Consider the following 21,545-nt stretch of genomic DNA (forward strand, 5'->3'; position numbering starts at 1 on the left):
GTTATCTGTGGGGGCAGTGCTTCCACAGGATCTGAGCCGTTTTAACATGTAGATCCAATTTTAAAATATCAATTTAACATGTTTTTCCAATAACAAAATGGAATTCTAAATCCATTGTTTAAAATACAAGACCAATTCCAATTTCATTCAGATCCCATTTTTTCTTTAGCCGAACATATTGACATGAATTTTAAAAAATCCACTAGAATGAAGAAAACAAGAAATTTATTACAATGATTAAAAATATCTAAGGATCTAAAATCGAATAAAGAATAAACTGCAACAAGCACTACGCAGCAGATGAAAATCGAATCAACTCGATAAACGATCATCGTGTGAGAGCGTGATGGCATGGAAGGTGATGATTTCACAGCTGCGGACAAGCCTATGCAGCTTCTTCTCTGCTACTTCGGTAGCCATGAACAAGAACAGTCGAGATCGAATATCAGTTTGGCATTTATGGTCGGATTTATGTCTTGGTCTATACATTGCATTTCCATGTTCTGATTTCCATGTTCTCATTCGTTGACCATATTTCCATTTAAATTTGAGAAGAGTAAAAGAACTGACAAAATTTATGACTTCCCATCATATGGTTTCCAAGTAAAGTCGGTGCAGCATACTCGTCAACTCCGTGATATGTGGTAGACAAAATTAGGGGATGAATAAATTAGTCTATCAGATACATAGTCTTATCCAACAAAAAAGTGAGTATATCCTCGACGCCACATGAACGAGGGCACCTAAATCAAAATACAATTTTTTTAATTCACGAAATGCGTGAACATTTATGTCGGGATAACCAGCCAAGAAAATATATTTAAAAAAAGTTTAGAAGCGTAAAGATTTATATATTTAGTCTAACACACAGTTAAACCAAAAGTTTCCTGCTTTTCTTTCAGCCAAGATAATCGATATGTAAATGAAGGTGTGAACAACCTCTTTACGGGGAAGCCTACTGATTTTTCTTTATCATTTTAGAAGTGGAGGAAGGAGATCCGAGATCTCGACTGGTAGATCTTACTATAAACAGAAGAGTCTCCACCAGCATGCCCAATACCAGACCAAGGATACCTCCAGCAGCATTCTGAGTACATAAAAATAAATATATGACCAATGTTCGAAAAACAAATTAGAACACTGAAGCAAAGATTAACACGAGACTTGGTAAAAGGCATTTCGGTTGGGAAGCCTGAAGTCCAGGTTTGTGACTCAAGGTGAGGTATCATTGTTACCAAAAGTGAGACACACTAAGGTACTTTATCTTGAGGGAAAATTTTGTCAAACAGATTTATGAGACTGATTGAGTAGAGGAGTTACCATAGCAGGAATATGGCTAAACAAGGCTCTGAATGCAGCATATCCAAGCAAGTATCCAGTAAACATTATCAGAACAACATGCAGCCCTGTTCAATCACCAAATAGGGTTTGATTTGAAGTCATTTTAGTGATGTAGATACATGAAGACAGCACATAATTGAATTGAATAAGAGACAAATCAACATTGTAACCATCAACTACCCCAAAAGTCAGGATCTTCAGAATTAAAGGGATGAGGTATCAGGTACCAACGGTAATGGCTTACAAAATAGAAACTCTTCAAGGTTGTGTTAGGATAGATGGACTGGAATTTGAATATATTTGGATCTAAATAACTCTCTTATTGATCATTTATCCATCATAAACATTGATATATGAGGTCAAAAGTGTAATGGAATAATCTGACATCAACCTAACTAAACATATATCCCAAGTAACAGGATTGAATCTGGTATCGAAAGTCCAAAATACTTTATATTAAAATCCTTCAATCCAAATACAGTCTAAAAAGTAAAAACATAGAATTTTAGAAGACAAATCATAAGAGTTTCAATAATCTCACTAGAGCTAGAAATAATAGTTTTTTCTTTATTTTTAGACCCGTTTTCATTTCTTCAGAAAGCCGGAGAACTTCTAATGAATGAAATTGAAAAGCAAAAATAACACTATGCATGCCCCACTAAGAATGATTTCCTTTTTACATGTTGTGGCTGAATGAGAGTCAATTCATCAAAATATTTACATACTATGTAAAGATGCGATGTTATATTAGATAAGTAAGAACGTAAAAGAGAAACAGCTGTTGCCATTAAATAATTGTGGATTCATTCCTAACATTCAAGATTTGAATCAGTAGTTAATATTTGATGTAGTGGGTTAGTGGGTATTGGCTAGAAAGTTTTTAACTTCTAATTAGTTTTTCTCAAACTTTGTTTTATAAAAAGCTTGTGATTTGTAGTTTGTACGCTACAGTGAATTCAGAAACTTCAATGAGAGTTTAGGGAGTGAGAGGATCGGGGAATAAGCTGAGGGATGACTTGTATAACTCTTGTAATTTAAGGAAATAAATTTGTTCTGGAAATTCTCTTTGTTTCTAATCTATAAGCTTTTTGTATTTGCCCATCCCACACGTATTCTCCCAACTTTATACGACATTCCCTTAACTATTTCCGTTGGCCAGTTTGTGGGTTCAAGGATGACATCCACAAAGTTCGATCAGGAGAAATTCAATGGGAATAATGATTTTGGATTATGGAGGATAAAATGTGAGCGTTGTTGGTTCACCGAGGCCTCAATCTTGCATTGAAGGAGGAGAAAGAATTTCCAGCAAGTTTACCGGCCTAAGAAAAGACCGATTTACTTCACAAAGCGTCACAACACACTGATCTTAAATACGGATCAATTAGAATCCTCCTAGCATTGGTGGCACGACAAACCTGGTAACTGCATCAACTTGACGTTAAAACTGCATTCCTCTATGGAGATTTGGACGAGAAAATCTTCATGGAGCAGCATGAAGAATTTGTGGGTAAGGGGCACGAAGACAAGAGTATATTTTCTGAAGAAATCAGCCAGTCCCCGAGGCAATGGAAAAAGAAGTTCAGTGCATTCATGTAAAGTCAAAATTCAAGAGATGAACAGGATCTCATCTACCTGTTGATATACATAGATAGAAAGCAAGCCAGGATAAAGTACAAATACAGAGATTCAAGGCTGGATTAAAGCAAGAATTTGAGATGGCCTTTGGTTAAGCTATCAAAATCCTAAGCATGGAAATTATGAGGGCCAGGAGAAAGAGACTTCTATATCTCACTCAAAAAAAGTATTTGGAAAGGATACTTAAAAGACTTAGTATGTTTGACTCTAAGGGAGTTCGGTTACCAATGACATCTCATTTCAAGTTGTCCAGGGATCAATCACCAAAAATCGAGGAGGAGGATCATATGAATAAAATACCATATACTAGTGTTGTGAGATCTATTATTACGAAATGGTATGCACAAGACCTGACTTAGAATATGCAATGAGTGTGATCGGCAAGTTTATGTCAAAACCTGGGAAGATTCATCGGGAGGTGTCAAGTGGACATTAAGATACTTGAAGGAATCAATGAAGATTTGGGGGACTAAACTCCAAAGACAGGGGATTGAACTCGGAGATGGAGGAGGAGCTAGAATAATTAGATGATACAGTGATTCAGATTTGTTGGGTGCAGAGACAGTAGGAAATCACTTTCTGGTTCTATATTCACCATGTCTGGGACTGCAATAAGCTGGAGATCAAGCTTGCAAGCAGTGGTGGCACTCTCCACGATTTAAGCTGAGTTCATATCATTGATCGATGTAGTAAAAGAAGCCTTATGGATCAAGAGATTCTTAAAGGAGCTCGGGATTGAACAAAACATGTGGGAAAGAGGGGAAGTGTGCATATCAAAGATTGAGACTTAAGACAATCCGGCGGATATGTTCACTAAGGTTATACCCACTGCAAAGTTCGAGATTTGTCTGGCATGGATCGAAGGCTCTTGAATTTAGGAATGAAGAGGAGATTTGTGGATTCATTCCAAATATTCAAGAGTTGAATAAGTAAAAAGTTAGTTGATGCAGTGCAATAGTGGGTAATTGGCTAAGAAGTTATTTAACTTCTAGTTAGTTTTTCCTCAAGCTTTGTTTTATAAAAAGCTCGTGATTTGTAGTTTGTATGTTATAGTGAATTCAGAAACTTCAATGAGAGTTTAGAGAGTGAGATGATCTTAGAATAACCTGAGGGATCACTTGTATAACTCTTGTAACTGAAGCCATGAAACATGTCTGAAAATCTTCTTTGTTTCGCTTCTATAAGCTTTTCATATTTACACATCACACACACATTCCCCCAACTTTATACAACATTCCCTACTATTCCCGCTGTCAAAACTCAACAACAATCGACTATCTTTTCTCTACAACTCTCCCATCCATGGTCCTTGCACTTATGGGTATCTAGACTCTATACTGCCATGAGGCAAAAAATGAAAAAGGAACGGAGAAGACTAGGTGATGTGCAAACAATGTAAGAATAGTTCAAAGCAGTATGCACACTCCTTCCCAGCTAGACATTTATAATTTTATAGGAAACAGAAGTATTGACAAGACCTATGTTAGAAGCAACTAAGTAACAAGAACAGTTATTCAGTACCTAAACGTAGTTACGACTTACGAGCACCAACTCCTAAAAAATAACAATAGGCTAAACCTTTTAAGTTAATCCATTCATTCCTAGAAAAAAACTATTCAAAATCTCTCTGGTTGGCTATCTTAACAAGCAGTGACTTAGACAAGACAGAAATCCGAACATGTTCGATTGCTGCATCCAAGGAGGTAGAGACGTAGAGTTCAATTTGAAATAAATTGCTGCCAGGGGATAATTGTGAGCAACATCACCAGGTCCTATTCCTATATAATATTTAAATTCCTTTGCATCTTTGTTGTCAATTGAACATTATCCATAATCATAAAGAAATTCACCATTTAAAAAAACAAAAATCAAGATAATTTTGAAACTAATTGTGGTTTGCAAACTAGAGAGACTGAAGAAGAGCAATAGAAGGAAAAAGGGCATGCAACATTAATCAAAATTGAAGCACTGCTATAACATTTAAAACAAATTTGACAAAAATGCAAAAACTAAACTTGGTGGCAATCAGGGACAGTTCCAACAGTAGCCAAGCAGAACAACCACATTTCTCAAACAGCAAAAATATATGATTTCTATAGGTAGTCGCCCTCTAAAAATCGCAAGTTTTGGCGTTCTGCCTTAGTCGAGTATTATGAGTTCTACCCCAGACGTCAATTTAAGTTGAGAACTCAACATTAGCTCAAAATGAAAGAACCGATGATATCATATCAGTTTTAACAAACAAACAAAAAAGTAATCCTCACGGAAAAGAAAATTTACCAAAGCCTAATTGATCTTTGTAAGAAGAAAAAGGCTCCACTTCATGCTTTCTAGGAGTAATGTCCTTCACCAATTCTTCATACATTTTCCTTTCCGCCACCTCAGCTAGTTTTGCCAACCTCGCCTTCAACTCTTCACCCTATGTATTAATTGCCAATGGCAGTATCTTCAAATTCACTACTATATCCAAAAAACTATTACTTCGAACTGAAATCCACATGGCATTGATATGAGCGTGACACATTCAAGTAAAAAAAATATCTGTAAGAGAGTATACCTTTTCCCTGGGTTTGGGGCTGGCAAAGAGGAATTCGCAACCGGAGAGGAGAGCTGATAAATCCGGTCTTTTATCCGGCTCCGACCCGATCCAGATACTTCTCAGGGATTTAAACGGTATGGATGAGTGCACGATAAGAGAGGAAGATAGATCTCTGAGATCCTCGGACAGGTGACAGTCCGTGGAGGCCGCTTCGAGGAAAGAGCTGATAGCATTGGTGGTTGATATAATGAGGCCGCCTGTTGTGCCGATCACAACAGGCGGCGGAGAGGTGGTGAGGGGATGGAGAGACCTGTCGTCGTGTTCTACCATTTGTGAGAAATGCATAAACGGGAGTGGGTTTCACACAGCTGAGGTTGAGAAGGATAGCTCGTATCAAATTTTGGGCCGAAAATTCTTGATCGTTAAGTCCAGCCCATTTAACCCATGAAGTATAGTGAGCATCCAGTACATGTATCCTGATATAAAATAATAACATTACACGACCTCGGAAAAGTGTCTGAATCGATGGAATATGTTGACATTTGATCGATAGTTAGAAATTTGATTCTCCTCGCTAATATTTTATCGGATGAGCTTGTGACAGACGACATGTATAATATACTTAGGCATAGTTTGGTACACATGATAGGATAAACATGTGATATATAATATAAGGATAAGTTAAGGATAAATAAGATGTAGGATATTATATCTAATGTTTGGTATGATTTTAATAAGAATGATATAATTTATATATTAGATTGTAATGACAAAATTAACCTTATCATAATAAATTTTATAATTTCAAAGTTGTTGCTTATGTTCATATTTTTTATCTGTTCATGCACTGATAGTGCTTGCATGATTTATTTATTTTTACCTAATTTTATAAATTATATAATATGATAATTGAGCTCTTGATTTTGTGAGTCAAGTCAAATATCAATTTTTAAATTTAATCGAGTGATACTAATAATTTTATAGAGATTTAAAAAATTATTTATATAATTATCTCGAACTCATTTATATCATTATCATATTATATAATATATAAAAATAAATAAATATATTTATTTGATTTTAATTTCTACCTACTAGCATATATTTATAAAAATCTATAAATTGAGGGTAATTAAGTCATTTGTAATGTATTTTATCATTAAATAAAAATTATCACACATAATAGAAAGGAAATTTTATCCTTCTAAAAAAATATTTATCAATGGCCCATGATAATATCATGAGCTTTTTAAAAATATACCAAACATGGGATAAGGAGGATTATTTATCAATCCCTCTCTTATTCCATGTACCAAACTATGCCTTATATGACTAACGCGACTCACATAATATGTGTTAGTTTGAGGGTTATAACGATAACATTACACAAATGGATAACTTTGTAATTCAATGTTTTCTATAGTCAGTAATGTAATCGTTCATTTAAATTATAAACAGATAAAATAATATTATTATAAACTAGCTTTACAATCATTGGTCCTCCAAAAATAAAATGTTTGCAATCCAATATAAAAACCCAAAATATGATATTATTATTTTATATATTTACAAAAAAAATAATTTAGAATAAAATGAAATAAGAAAAGAAATTTGACACCGTGTGTGAATGGACTTGGACAAGCACTTCAACCGTATCTGACGCGTTCGTAGTATAGCTTTGACTGTTGAAACAAAGGCGTTGGAATCATTCAACAACGAATGGCGATTTCGATGGTTTGGACCAACACCACACCTATTCATTTGGGCCCAAAATCAACAACAACAACAAAATCCGTAACATTTTTGATTAAAATTTAAAAAATAACCCACTTGATAATTGTAAAATTATAAAATATAGTACATTTAGAATTTGAACTCAACTCTTCTAATTTGAAAATAATTTTTTTTAAGTTTTGTTAGTATCATTTGATCAATTTAAAAAAAAAAAATTAATGACATTGTAAAATTTTGCTATCGTTTGATTTATACAATTTGTTATTATTATTATTTTACACACGCAACATGTATACACTATTACTATTACCACATACATACAAAGAATGCGGTACCTATTTAAAATAAATTTGTTTTACGAGACAAATAAATAAGTAATTTCATAATAAAGATACGAGCCCGAAATGCATCCATATTATTTGTCGTCGGCCAATTGACTCGATGCCGTTTCACAAAAAATATCTAGGACAAATTTGACGAAGTTATTAGGATGTTTCACGAGAATTCGATTCAAACTCGTACTTTGCAAAGGGAGGGGCCTACTTGTGTGACATGAATTTGTTTGTTTGTTTCCTTTAAATTAATGTAATCCCGACCTTGAAGTAAGGTGTTGAAAATCGAACGCCACTCACAACTTGACCTTTTCAATTCTAACTTTGTCTCCAGTTTCTTTTTTTAGGTATATTGCGAGACGGTCTCTCGAATTTTTATCAGTGAAACGGGTCAATCTTATCGATATTCACAATAAAAGTAATAATTTTTCATGGATGACCCAAATAAACCCGTGAGACCGTCTCGCACAAGTTTTTGTCTTTTTTTTAATTCCAATATAATATATTATAATATGATATATCGAGAAATAAACGGGTATTAGTAACATTTTTATCGATAAACATTAGCAAAAAAATGTAATTAAGAAAGCTGCTTCCATGTCTGATCTGATAAAAAAAGACATCACCATCTCATTCTTTAATTTCGTTTGTAATTATGGCGGATATAGTTTAATATTATATGATTTTTATTTTTACGAATAAAAATAGATCAGCATTTTGAAAAGGAGATATTTTATCAGTCTGCCTTATCCCTTTGTTATTAATAATTTAAAATATTGCAATTATTCAAGAAATAATGACCCCATTCAGGTAGCCAAGCGTAACGTGACAAATGACATTGATCGTTGCGAAGCTAATGTCACCAAACGTGCCTTTTTGGAAAAACTCGTACAATTTAACTAAATACGTATTAGTTTAAAAGAAAAAAAATAACTAAATATGTTTAATTATTATGATTTTTAAGCAAACATTTGTGTTAGACGGTCTCACAGATCGTATTTTACGAGACAGATATTTTACTTTGGTCATTCATAAAAAAATATTACCTTTTATGCTAAGAGTATTACTTTTTATTGTGAATATGGTAGGGTTGACTCACCTCACGGTTAAAGATTCGTGAGACCGTCTCACAAGAGACCTACTCTGATTTTTTATATTGATTTGCTATTGATTTTGTCACTCTCGAGTTAAATTTCGAATATTTTAAATCAATGTCGGTTACATTCTTTGTCCCCTCTATTTTCTTGTTTCTATAATTTTTTCTTTACCATTTTCTCTATATCTGTTCTTTCTTTCATTCTTACAGTGGTTAATATTTGTCTCCTTAATTCGGATAATCTTGTAAGAGTCTAAGATATTGCAATGATTTTTTATTTTTATTTTTTGTAATTTTTTAGATTCAAATTTCATCGCCACGGCCACCATCTTCGAATTTAGGTAGGTTAAGATTTTTTTTAATATAAATTCAAAAGCCACCAAACACGAGTAATTGGGTAAGAGAAAACACACGTGTAACTTCTTAAATATCAACTTTATCATTCAGTTTTTTTTTTTTTTTATCGAATTTAAAATAACAAAATTATTAAAATTTTATTTATTAAATAAACAACTATAATTTTTTAATCAACATTTTAATTGTACATATTAAAAATAATATTAAATAGTTTTTTTCAAAAAAAAATCAATATAAAATTATAACGTCCGAAAATCAGTTCACCTAAATCACATGCATGCATGAAAACTATTTAAATTGCTTGTTTATTTTTTTATTCAACTAACTTAAATGCTTAAATTATATATTTTATATGATTAAATGTTTATGTATGATTTCATGAAATTGAGGATTTTATCCAGATATTCGATAATAGGTCGGAGAAAGGAGATTGAGGACGACTAAGATTAAAATTTTTTTCGACAATTGTTTTAAAGGCTCTATAATATGTCCAGACATTGTGAAGTTCTTTCATTTTTCGAATCCATGCAACTGAAAAATTTTGAGATTGGAAAATGGTCATGGTATTATATAATTATCTATATAAGATATATTAAAAATTTGAAAATTTAATTTTCAATAAAATGATTTTAAAAAAATTACAACCACACAAAACAAAAAAATAAAAAAAAATTCTCGTATGGAATATAAATATTATATCAGTAGCTTTATTTATGGCTAAAGTAGTTAGTTAATTGAACAAAATGACAATGCGTTAGGACCAAAATCTAAAAGTTTTTTTAAACATCAAGCATACAAATCAGGGAGACAATGACTGGGAATTCCCTACACCTAGCTTCATTTTAGGGCGAATCTATACTTACACCGAGAGATTTACTTCTGGTTTTTGTTTCGTATAAGATAATCAACCGATCATATAATTTAAAACAAAAAAAATTAGAATCCATAAAAAAAAATCGTTTCATAGACCCATATTAAATTTTACCTCTCGATGGGTCGGAGAAATTGATTTTTTTAATAAATAAATATCGAAGTAGGTAATATTGGTGAGCACCCTCAAGAACAAATTTATTAAACATTTATTCACTATGTTAATTAATTATTTGCATCGGAAGATTATCAAAGGCCAGAGAATTTTACAATTGATCACAAATTAAGCGTTGAGTAATGATGATATTTGATACCATGCCCATCCTTTCCAAGTGGAGAACTGAGGGAGACTTCTTTTTCAAAAATAAAAAATAAAAAAATTGGTGGAGAATATATTCAATTTCCCAATATAATGCATAAGAAATATTACTTTATGATTTATATATCCAACGGGGGAGATGTACCGAAAACGAGACTAACGGTTCACGATTTTCCCAAGTGCTCCTACTCGGATTGTCACTTGCCATAAAGTTAATTCCAAATTAACTTTTTGGAATGTGTCATTTCATATATATTATTATTGCGCGCATTAACAAGGATTAATTAACGGTCACACAAAATTAAGGTTATAATATTTATATGAAAATTATTTAAAAAAAAAACTTTTTTTCGTATATTCTGGACAAGATAAAAATATATATTATTCCAAATTGGCTTCCCGACCATTGCCACTACCACACGGGGGCACAGTTGTTCGCAATTTGAACACATGCTAATAAATCATATGCAAATACCAAGCAATTCCACCCAACCTCAACATACCTAAATAATAATAATAATAATAATAATAATAATAATAATAATAAAAGGGAGTAATATTAACGATATACGAAACTGGACTCGTAATTTATTGATTGCAACAAAAGTTTTGACTTAAATTTGTGTCATATATTTTATATTTCCAAATTTCCACGCCCAACCATCTCTATTAAAGACCGAAAGTCTGAAGTAGAATAACCATAGGTATCTAAATTTTACACACAAAAAAGAAAATGAAAATATCATATAAAATTAAAAGAAAAACAAAAACTATAATTTTGATATGTTGTCCATCAATCATGTATGTTTCTATTTCCATAATTAACACGATATAAAAATAAACGTGATTGATGGACACAATATCAAAACTAAATATAACTATATTTTACTCAAAAGAGATTGATTGCGGAGTCAGTATAGAGTGAGTCTCATGTGAGACCGTCTCACGGGTCATAATCCGTGAGACGGGTCAACCCTATCCATATTCACAATAAAAAGTAATACCCTTAGCATAAAAAGTAATACTTTTTCATGGGTGACCCAAATAAGAGATCCGTCTCACAAATAAGACCCGTGAGACCGTCTCATACAAGTTTTTGTCGTCAGTATATAGGTGTGTTTGGTTGAGTGGATTAAATAAAGATAGATTAATAATCAAATATTTATCATTAAAATTTTAAAATATTTTAATAATCATTTTGACCCGATTTAAGATCCAATTTTATTAATCAAATAGTTATCCATAAAATTAGATCTTAAACCTGATCAAAATGATTATTAAAATAACTTAAAATTTTAACGATTAATATTTGACTATTAATATATTTTTATTTAATCCACTCAACTAAACACACCTTATATATCTACCGCGTTTTAAGTGATACAGGTGTTAGTCTCTTCAACAGTTGAATTTATAGTTAATTATGTTTTATATACCACATAAAAAAATATATATACTGAGTCAATATCCAATCTCCACCGTGAAAACAATCAACGGACCAAAATCAATTGGGACCCACGTAAAAAACAACTAAACCCTCCTCCCATCACCATATCATATTATTATTGTTGTTATTATAATAATAATATATTTATTAATCAAAGGACGGCTTGACCTAACAATCTGATTCCAATAACCAGAGGCACCTGGCTTTACCGTGACCAATTACATACACACACGTATGCCATCCAGAAACGACGTCGTCCCAACTCGGAATGGCGTTCCATTAGTCAACATTCCAAAAATAGCATACGTACCACCTCGCCACGTCAGCTTAACATGACCGCGGTTCGATTCCGGTTTAACCAAAGGCCAATTACTTTTCCCGATTTCAATTCATGTCGACACGAAGGATCAGACTAATTTTTTTTTTTAAAATCATGTTTATTATTGATGTCGTTGATTTCGCATTCCTTTAAAATCAAATTATCGACTTCAGAACCGAAGGACACTGATCTTAAACAATCACCGGGACAAGTTAAATTTCTTGTGATACTGTCTCACAAATCTTTATCTGTGAGACGATTTCATTAATATTTTTTCATGAATGACCAAAATAAAATATTTGTCTAACAAATAAGACCAATAAAACCGTCTCACAGAAATATTTATATTCTCCTGCATAATTCAGTTAACAAGATAGGGCATGATTTTGTGTCAAAACAAAAAATGAATTACTATGTAAAATATAATTGCACATATCTTCCTTTTTAAAAATACATGAAAGCACAAATTACACATTTACAATTCTGTCCATTGACCAAGAGGCCAATATCATAAAACCAAAACCCATTATCTACAACCACAATGTACTTGTGAGAGACCTAAAAAGATGTATGTGGATTTTATAGACCAAGACTCAATATATACTATTGTATGTTATATCAAACTTCGTAATTGCTTTATTATTATTTTTTTCCTTATTTCTAAAAACTTAGATTCTGCCCAACTATATTTCACATTCTATAATTTTTTTATATTGCCTCTATTTACAATGTGGTACACCTATATTAGAAGAAGGAGAAGAGGAGGAGGAGCTAACTCAGCCACGTAATAAGGTTTTGGGTTATATCCATTTCTTCTGTTTTTCCATATTGGTGATGGGAGGAAGCTCGTATTGTAAAGGGGCTATTCGGGAGTTTTATATTTCAGTCAGAACTCCTCCCATTGGGGCTCTATGGGGGATACCCTTTCTTCTTTTGGCGGCTCGGTGACTAGCAGACGTAGGGGGAGGCGTTGACGGGACAAAGCTGGGAAGCTTGTTGGGGCTCCGGCCTTGGACGCGGCTGCTACTGCTGCTGCTTCGGGAATCATCTGAATCCTCCACCGCCGCCGGATGTGGCCTTTTCTTCTCTGGCGACAGTTTGTTCTTTTGAATACCGTTGTTGTTCGATGTCCCGACAATCTAGTGAGTGACACAAAATCAATCACCAAGAATATGCAGATAAACGTCGTCTCAATTCACGATTAATGCGAGAGTTTAGAGTATTGATATAGGATAGAAGAAATGGTGGGATTATATGTACCTTGCAACCGAGAGAGCAGAATCTGAAGGAATCAAGAAGGCTACGCTCACAGACCTCGCAGGTGTTGGTGACGCCTTTCCCAGGCCTAGGCTGTGGCCTTTCATTCAAGAAAACAACTTTAGCACTGTTGATTATGTATGTCTGAACAGAGCTGATGTCAAGAAACTTTTGGATTTCAGACACCCTTATAACATCGTGGTATGATGACCTCCTTATCTGATTAAAGAAAAAAAGAGAAATGAGTTTCAAATTATCAATTCTTACATCCAAATGGGCAAACCCAATGAATGGGAAATGCAAAAAAAAAAAAAAAAAAACTATCAAGCTTTCAAGTCAACGCTGTGAAGGATGAAGAAATCATAGAAAAAGGAAGGGACATAAGCACTAATAAACCAAAACCAAATTGTTAAGAAGCGCAAGGAAACAAGGCAATTCACAAATGGCAGAAATTCATAGTCTGAAACAGGTGGGTCAAAACATTGAAAAAGGTTATGAATTCTGAAACAATAAATGATACCTGAATTGCGCGATGGTCCTTGTGATGAGCCAAACACAGTGAACAGAGAGGACCATTCATACAGTCCAAACAGTACATATTGCATTCACTCTTGTGTGAATCAACATGAAATTTGCATTGAACAAAGAACTGTTCCTTCAACAGCGGCTTCAGCCATGGAGGCCATCGGTTATCCTCTTCATCAGGTCCTCCAGCTCCCTAAAACAAACCAAGAAACCCGCCATTCAAGAAACAAATAAATAAAGGAACACACACACAAGAAAACAAACCAAAATGGACATCAATCAATAGCTCGTAAAAATTACCATGATTCTCCTATTCTTGGGCTTGATTTCGCGGACAGCCGTTTCTTGATTATCGATCGCCAGCTTGAATGATTCAGTAATATGCTAATGCCGAATACATAGACGTCTGGAATAGAGTTAAAGAGAAAAGTGCGTTTTGTGTGTGTAACGCTGTTACAATGGAAAGTAAAGGGTTTTTCTAGGAGAGCAAGGAAAGGAGGCTGTGGAAAGTTTTGTAGAGGCGGTGAGAGAGACACAGAAGAAGGGATGAATCGTTCTTATCCTCTCGTCTTCTCATTAACACATAAGCTATGTCCGAACCTCAACCCGAGGCTGAACCTGGAGAATGGAGATACGTTGGATGCAAGGAACTGACCTCCTCCTTTCCTTTTTATTTCATAATTTATAATAATTATAATATATATTATTATTTTATAACTTTATTTCTTTTTCATGTTGTAGTCATATTCTTTCTTTGGTCTTATCAATTAGAGTAGACGAGTTCTTTTATTATTGGGTGAGGAAATTAATATTAATTGTAAATGATACACATCTATTCGATCGCTCTTAAGGCCGTGTTTGGATCTATTAATCAACATCATTTCTAGCCAATTCCTATGGATATTTTGCTATCATCCATCTAGTTGATTCACATTGTCACACAAATAAATCGAGACGGTTCGAAATTTCCTATCCCTCGTTAAATAATAATTACCGAATTTGAGTCGAATTTTAACATTACATTATAGATTTCATACCTTTTTTCTATTAAAGATTTTTTCAAGTGAATGAAAGAATCGAGTAAAACGAATCCCAATTCTATTGCCTTGGAGAAGTAGCACACGACCATTTTCATTTAAAGATTGGCATTTTATTGTACAAATAAAGTTTCTTGTGATATGGTCTCACGAATCTTTATCGGTGAGACGGGTCAACCCTACCGATATTCACAATAAAAAATAATAATCTTAGCATCAAAAGTAATATTTTTTCATGAATGATCCAAATAAGATATATGTCTCACAAAATACTATCTGTGAGACTGTCTCACACAAATTTTTGCACAACGCCTTACACATATAAGCATCCCACTTTTGTCGACTATAATCTCTATGTATTGTATTTCTCCATTTAGTTCAATCTCAAAACATCAAATTGTCTCGTATTGAGCTGTATTTTTAAATATTAGAATACCGTAAATTAAATGGCAAAAACTTGTGTGAGACGATCTCACGGGTCGTATTTGTGAGACGGATCTCTTATTTGGGTCATCCATTAAAAAGTATTACTTTTTATGCTAAGAGTATCACTTTTTAGTGTGAATATGGGTTAGGTTGATCCGTCTCACCGATTATGATCCGTGAGACAGTCTCACATGAGACCCACTCAAATTAAATTTAGTTTTGAACAATATTTTGGAGCTGTTTTATTCTTTTCTTCTCTTTTTTTTGCCAACAATTTGAAGTAAATTTAATTAAATTAAAATGAAATCCATACAAAAAAAATTAAAAATAAAAACATTATCTTTATTTGAGAAAGTGATTGGATTGGTAAAGATAACCCCATCTTTGGGATGTGGTGCTGTTTTTTAATTGATACGCAGTTTTAACACCGTGAGGTTTAACTTGATTAACCTTTTTTGACAATACATTTATCAAATTTTATTTATTTATTTCGATATTCATTTTTTAAAAAAACTATCGAATCATTTGAAATTTTGTAGTTGAAAGTTAGACCAAATAATGTCATATGAGTAGATATCTTTGAGACGGTCTTACAGAAATTTATTTATGAAACATGTCAACTTTGATCATATTTACAATAAAAATTAGTAATTTTGACATAAAAAATAATATTTTTTTATAGACGTCTTAAATAAGATATTTTTCTCACAAAATCGACTCGTGAGACCGTATCACATGAGTTTTTATGATGTCGCACGTGGCAGGCAACATATGATCAGGTGCAAAATTTTAGTATCTACGTTATGTTTCACACAATTAAACGGAATTGAGTAATTTTTTTTAGAGTAGATGCCCTGTAAGCCAACTGTTGGCTAGAGATTTTATTGACTTAGTTGAAATTAACAATCTTTATTTTAATATAATTCATTATTTCATGGTTTGTTATTTCTTTATCTGTATACCCATGTTATCAAACATAGATAAAGACCTAGATTATACTTTAATACAAATGAATCGTAATTCGATGTTGAAACTCGTTTGTAAACACTGTGTAATCTAAATTCGTTGCTAGTCGATTCAGCTGCCTAAAACATGGATAAAGGTCACTTGAATTTGACACTAGCATCTGTGATGTTGTGTACTGTGTTTCTTGATAAGGACATAGAGATGTCCAAACATGCATATGGGTAGTCATATGATGATTATATCGAACCACCTTCCCTCGAACTTTCTAAGTGGTTATCATTCATCGAGAGGATAAGTATGTAGTTATGATTGTACACCATTTGTGGGGACCCGGATGCTAATCCAGTTCTTAATCGTCATTGCGATTAATTAATCACTTATAATAAACAGGGTCTAAATTTTTTTTCTAAAATACACAGCGGGAACGTAATGTAATTAAATTCAAATTACATATTAAACATAAACATACAAATCTGATGTTATCTACAATAATTCAACTAGGTTCAATTACATATCAGTACTGAATCCTAAGTTGCTTCTGAAGCCCGGATCTCCACGCTATCTAATCCAGCCTCGTTCTCTTCCTGACCCTTATCCTGTCCCACCTGTTGTCATGCACACATACAAACAAGACAACAGCCGGATAACTCCGGTGAGATATAAATATCCCAGTATAAATCATGTATACATGCAATCATATAAACAATATAAAAACATATAACAGAAAATCATATCCCATATCGAAATCATGACATGAAATATTAACAAGAATAAATCATATTCTAAACATGTATCCTAATCAGGAACATAATCAATATCAAAAATAAATTCTATTCTAAGAATGTACCAATATCAGGAACATCATTCAACATCCATCAATATCAATCGATATAACTGTCACTCAAACTCGTGACTCTACATTTTAGACTAGACTCAATCCTAGCCTAGGGATCCCGGTTTCCAGACATTGGCATTCCATATCGACCAACAGTAACAGAAAAGACTCCAGTTCTATCCACGTCGATATAGTATCGATCACCAGAAATAGATGAAGCTTTGTTTCTATCCACATCAGTATAGTATCGATCACCAGTAATAGAAGAAACTCCGATTCTATCCACATCGATATAACATCGATCAACAGTAATAGAAGAAGTTATGATTCTATCCACATCGATACAATACTTATCACCAGTAATAGAAGGAGCTATAATTCTATCCACATCGATAGCCAATTATCCAGTGACAGACTATGGCACTTCCGCCAATACAATATCTCATGACATCGTGCAATGTGCCCGTGGTACTCCTACCACTATCAGGCACTTCTGTCACAAAATTACTCGTCTAACACCTGTTATCTATAATTCAAGAGAACAAGTATATCAATCAACTCAATGCAAATATCAATGCAATAAGTAAAGTAAGTGATTTAGGGAAACTCGAATCGAACCTCACTCGAGTTGTGTAATCCCAACTCAACATTAATTTATACCTTTATCTTCTCGCTCAGAAGAAGAAGAAGAAGTCCCGACTCTATCTCGGTCCATTTCCAATCTGGTAATAACAATACCGAACAGATATAATATCAATATTCAATTCAATTCAATACCTGTTCTGATCAATATTCAAATCGAAATATATGCTGATCGATATCCAGTCAAGATACACTCTATTCCATATCGACCATATCATGATATAATCGAAATCACTACAGAATCTGATCAATATCAATTAACTGATGTTTCAACGGTATAACAATACAGTCTCGATAACCCCGTCAATTCAAACATCACATATATAATACCAGAATTCATAATCAATATCGATACCAGTCATAATCTCAATAACAATACATATCTGATATGAATTCTCAGTCAAATCGACTCCAAAAATCATAACAATTACATAAACAGTCCGTTCTTTAATCTGACTTCGATTCTATGATGTCTAACATGACAAGAACATCATATATGAATCTTATTCAATTCTGACAATATTATAATTCCAGAACATGTCAAAACGTAGCAAAACTTACGTCCAGTCGTAGCCTACGTCGATAGGGCCTCAATACCGAAGTCGGATTCAAAATCAGACGGGCGGATTTTCCACAAAAGGCGTAAGGATTTTCTTGAGAATTTCTCGTGCTTCCTTTCTCGTTTTATCCCTGATCCTTAACGTTTATATGTATATATATATATACACTCATGCTGCATACGAGAGACCAAGTGGCATTCTTACGTTTTGCATGACTGGCGCTCGGGCGGTAAGAAACTACCGCTCGAGCGCGGCAGTTTCTGCCCAAGATTTTCAACTTGCACCCTTGGCGCTCGGGCGGTAATATTCTACCGCTCGGGCGCCACATCTTCTGCCCGAGACACATTTTTGTTGAACATTGGCGCTCGGGCGGTCAAAAACCACCGCTCGGGCGCCACACTCTCTGCCCAACTTCCTCGAATTTCACATGTAGTCTTATTTTCATGTTCCGATTAATCCTTTCATAATCATATCAAATTATATATCAATAATTATAGATTACTAGGATTAAATTTTCGGGCATTACACCATTAGTCCAAATGACCCGGGACAACACTGAGGCTCTATATGCTAGGGATGTGCTTTGACTCGTTTACTGGCTCCAGGAGAGTCATCAGGTGGCGATGTTGGGTACAGTTGCGACACATATAAGAGCCAGTGCATTGTAGTTAGGGATTCACCGCTCACCTGCGGGTGTGGATATCCTATATGATCTGATGAAATAATAGTAATGGAATCTCTGGTTAGAATACGAGATGTACGTTGGAGAAGGATTTCACCAATAGTACACGCGATGCCATTATTATAGTTATCACATAGTTATCGAATGAATATGCAACCCTCGATAAACCAATGGTTGCAGATTCGATCGGGATATATGATATGAATGGACCGTATTGTACGTTAATCATAATCGACTAGTTCTTGCAGGCACTATCAGTGATACCTAGGGAATCATGTGGTGCTACTAGACGCTCTTACCATGACCCGATGGGTGCAATCAGCAATGAGTTCTGACATTCTTGATTAAGGTGTTGATGAAATGAATGAGGCTAATTAAGGTAAGTCCGAATAAAGGATTATGTCCTGAATCACAAAGAGTTGAGAACTCACGGCTAGCTGTATCCCTGAACTATTGAGGGCACACGAGCACTGGATCTTTTGTTCCCATTGAAAGAATAAATTCAATAAGTTGAATTTATATTATATAGTAAATTCAAGGAGTTGAATTTATGATAATTAAATTTTGATAGAATAAATTGAAGGAGTTGAATTTATAAATTTTGAAAATATAATTTATTAAACTCAAATGTTGGGTTTATTAGATATTAAATTTTGGAGGTGATATAAATTCAAAGAGTTGAATTTATAATTTAAATAAAAAAATTCAAATGTTGAATTTATAATGAATTTAATTAATTAAACTCAAAAATTGAGTTGATTAAATATTAAATTAAAATTGGTGAGGAGTATGTCTAATGGACTTGTAGGAGTACAAGTTCAACATACTAAATAATTAAAGTTTAATGGACTTTGATTAAATTAATTAAACTAGTTGGACTAGCACAATTATTTAATCAAGCTCATTAATGTTAATTATATGTATTAGGTCATGGGCTAATTATAAATAAGAGTTGAGAAGTCAAAACCCTAGCCCCCATCCACCATATTTTCGAGAACCACTCTTCCAAAGGAAAAAAATAATCGGCCACCTCTCTTGATAAAGAAGTTTGGGTTGTCTCTCAAACTTTGATGTCCTACGTAAAATCTCTTTCATATTCTCTAGTGCAATTTGGAAGAGGATCAAGCGATCTAGTCGGGGACTTGATAGGAGGATCAAACAAGGAGATCATCAAATTGAAGAAAGTTCGTTGGGATTCATCAAGAGCTAATCCGTTCATACCGAATTAGTTGGAGTCAAGTGATTTAATTCACCAAGGTATAATTTTCAACTCACTATGAATGTTTATGAAAAAACCATAGAATTGCCCAAAAATAAACATATTTTGACTGTCAAAATAAAATAAAATTTTTAAAACTTCTGCTGCGTTTGGGCATAAAAAAACCGAGATCCAACAATTTTTCTTTCAAATTGAACGGAAATCACTTTTCCCATTAATTTTTCCTCGAATAATATTTATTTATTGATTTATTGGTATAGAACTACATTTTTTTATTTGATGGACACCGTCTCACGGATCTTAATCTGTGAGACATGTCAACCATACCCATATTTACAATAAAAAATAATACTCTTAGTATAAAAAATAATACCTTTTCATGGATGACTCAAATAAGATATATGTCTCACAAATACGACCCGTGGACTGTCTCAAACAAATTTTTGTCTTTTTATTTTTTTTGGGATTATAATTGCAACATATTTCTTTGTTGTAAGAAGGACATAAATCCATGTAATCTTGACGTAGAAATCTACTTTTCCAAAAGCCCATCTTTCTTTGTATTTTTGTTGCAAAATGATTCGTTATCCTTATTTTGATTCCCAAATTTATTATGTTTTCCATTTAATGACAATAAATAAAGTCACGAAAATATTTCATCAGTTTATCTTAAAAAATGTTTTCGAATAGCTGTAAAATTATTCTCAGCAGTTCAGTTAGTTAAGTCCTAAATTTTGAAACTGTGGACTATGGGTTAAATGAACCGAAATGAGTCGATATGAAGTTTTAATAATTAAACGTGTTTACAATATAAATTCCAACCGGAGCAAATTTGAAGGCATATCACGTCCAATCCATATACTTTAGACGTGCACTACACCAAAAACGCTAAACGACAACGGATAAAATCTGTTTTCGTAGGTGTTTTAAAACTTTTGTAACTTACCGTGTTGTTGAAAGTGCGTTCAACGACAACAGCTTTTATCCGTTGTCGTAGCTACCATTTGCGACGATTTTTCAAATTAGCGACGGTTTAAGCTAAATTAAACCGTCGCTAAATATAGTGACAGTTTAGTAAAACCGTTGCTAATTTAAAATTTGCGACGATTTTGCTTAAACCATCGCTATATTTACCAATGGGTTAAGCAAAATCTTCGCTAAATATAGCAACAGTTTAAAAATCCGTCGTCGTTTGTCCAAAAAACACGCTAATCGAACTGTCGTCGATTGTCCAAAAAAGCACACTAATAGATAACAGTTTATAAAACCGTTTTCTTTGACCCCAAAATAAAACCGCCGTCTTTTAGTTTTTTTGGGACAAAAGACAACGTTTTTTAGAAAACCGTTATCTTTTTGCTTAAAAAAACAAATGTTTTCACTAATACCATTGTTAAAAAGCAAAAAACA

The 21,545-nt window shown here is 33.4% G+C and overlaps 3 protein-coding genes across 3 annotated transcripts in view; 1 reads left to right on the plus strand and 2 right to left on the minus strand.

The window, feature by feature from the left end:
- Positions 1-744: 744 nt before the first annotated feature.
- Positions 745-5,891, minus strand: LOC140808137 (uncharacterized). The gene is made up of 4 exons (XM_073165169.1): positions 5,534-5,891; positions 5,257-5,395; positions 1,321-1,406; positions 745-1,087 (listed from the first exon to the last, which is right to left on the minus strand). Exons 1-4 carry the CDS (start codon positions 5,858-5,860, stop codon positions 956-958), a joined length of 684 nt encoding a protein of 227 aa, XP_073021270.1. The 5' UTR covers positions 5,861-5,891; the 3' UTR covers positions 745-955.
- A 6,506-nt stretch (positions 5,892-12,397) lies between these two features.
- LOC140807744 (protein RGF1 INDUCIBLE TRANSCRIPTION FACTOR 1-like) lies at positions 12,398-14,316 on the minus strand. The gene is made up of 4 exons (XM_073164707.1): positions 14,072-14,316; positions 13,767-13,964; positions 13,250-13,465; positions 12,398-13,128 (listed from the first exon to the last, which is right to left on the minus strand). Exons 1-4 carry the CDS (start codon positions 14,072-14,074, stop codon positions 12,865-12,867), a joined length of 681 nt encoding a protein of 226 aa, XP_073020808.1. The 5' UTR covers positions 14,075-14,316; the 3' UTR covers positions 12,398-12,864.
- A 513-nt stretch (positions 14,317-14,829) lies between these two features.
- LOC140808375 (binding partner of ACD11 1-like) overlaps positions 14,830-21,545 on the plus strand; it is a 73,700-nt gene continuing 66,984 nt past the window's right edge. The window contains exon 1 of the mRNA XM_073165482.1: positions 14,830-14,833. The gene's annotated coding sequence lies outside the window, so the exon portion shown is untranslated. The remainder of the gene's footprint in view (positions 14,834-21,545) is intronic.

The sequence above is a fragment of the Primulina eburnea genome, chromosome 12 (assembly GCF_022965805.1).
Source record: "Primulina eburnea isolate SZY01 chromosome 12, ASM2296580v1, whole genome shotgun sequence".
Classification (NCBI taxonomy): Eukaryota; Viridiplantae; Streptophyta; class Magnoliopsida; order Lamiales; family Gesneriaceae; genus Primulina; species Primulina eburnea.

Excerpts from the sequence above, each read along its gene's own strand:
- LOC140808137 (XM_073165169.1), bottom strand. The coding sequence starts at position 5,860 with ATGCATTTCTCACAAATGGTAGAACACGACGACAGGTCTCTCCATCCC. Across the intron at positions 1,407-5,256 it reads CAAAGATCAATTAGGCTTTG|GGCTGCATGTTGTTCTGATA; the intron begins GTAAATTTTCTT and ends GTGATTGAACAG. Across the intron at positions 1,088-1,320 it reads TTAGCCATATTCCTGCTATG|AATGCTGCTGGAGGTATCCT; the intron begins GTAACTCCTCTA and ends TTATGTACTCAG.
- LOC140807744 (XM_073164707.1), bottom strand. Across the intron at positions 13,466-13,766 it reads AGGACCATCGCGCAATTCAG|ATAAGGAGGTCATCATACCA; the intron begins GTATCATTTATT and ends TTCTTTAATCAG. Across the intron at positions 13,129-13,249 it reads TCTGCTCTCTCGGTTGCAAG|ATTGTCGGGACATCGAACAA; the intron begins GTACATATAATC and ends GTCACTCACTAG.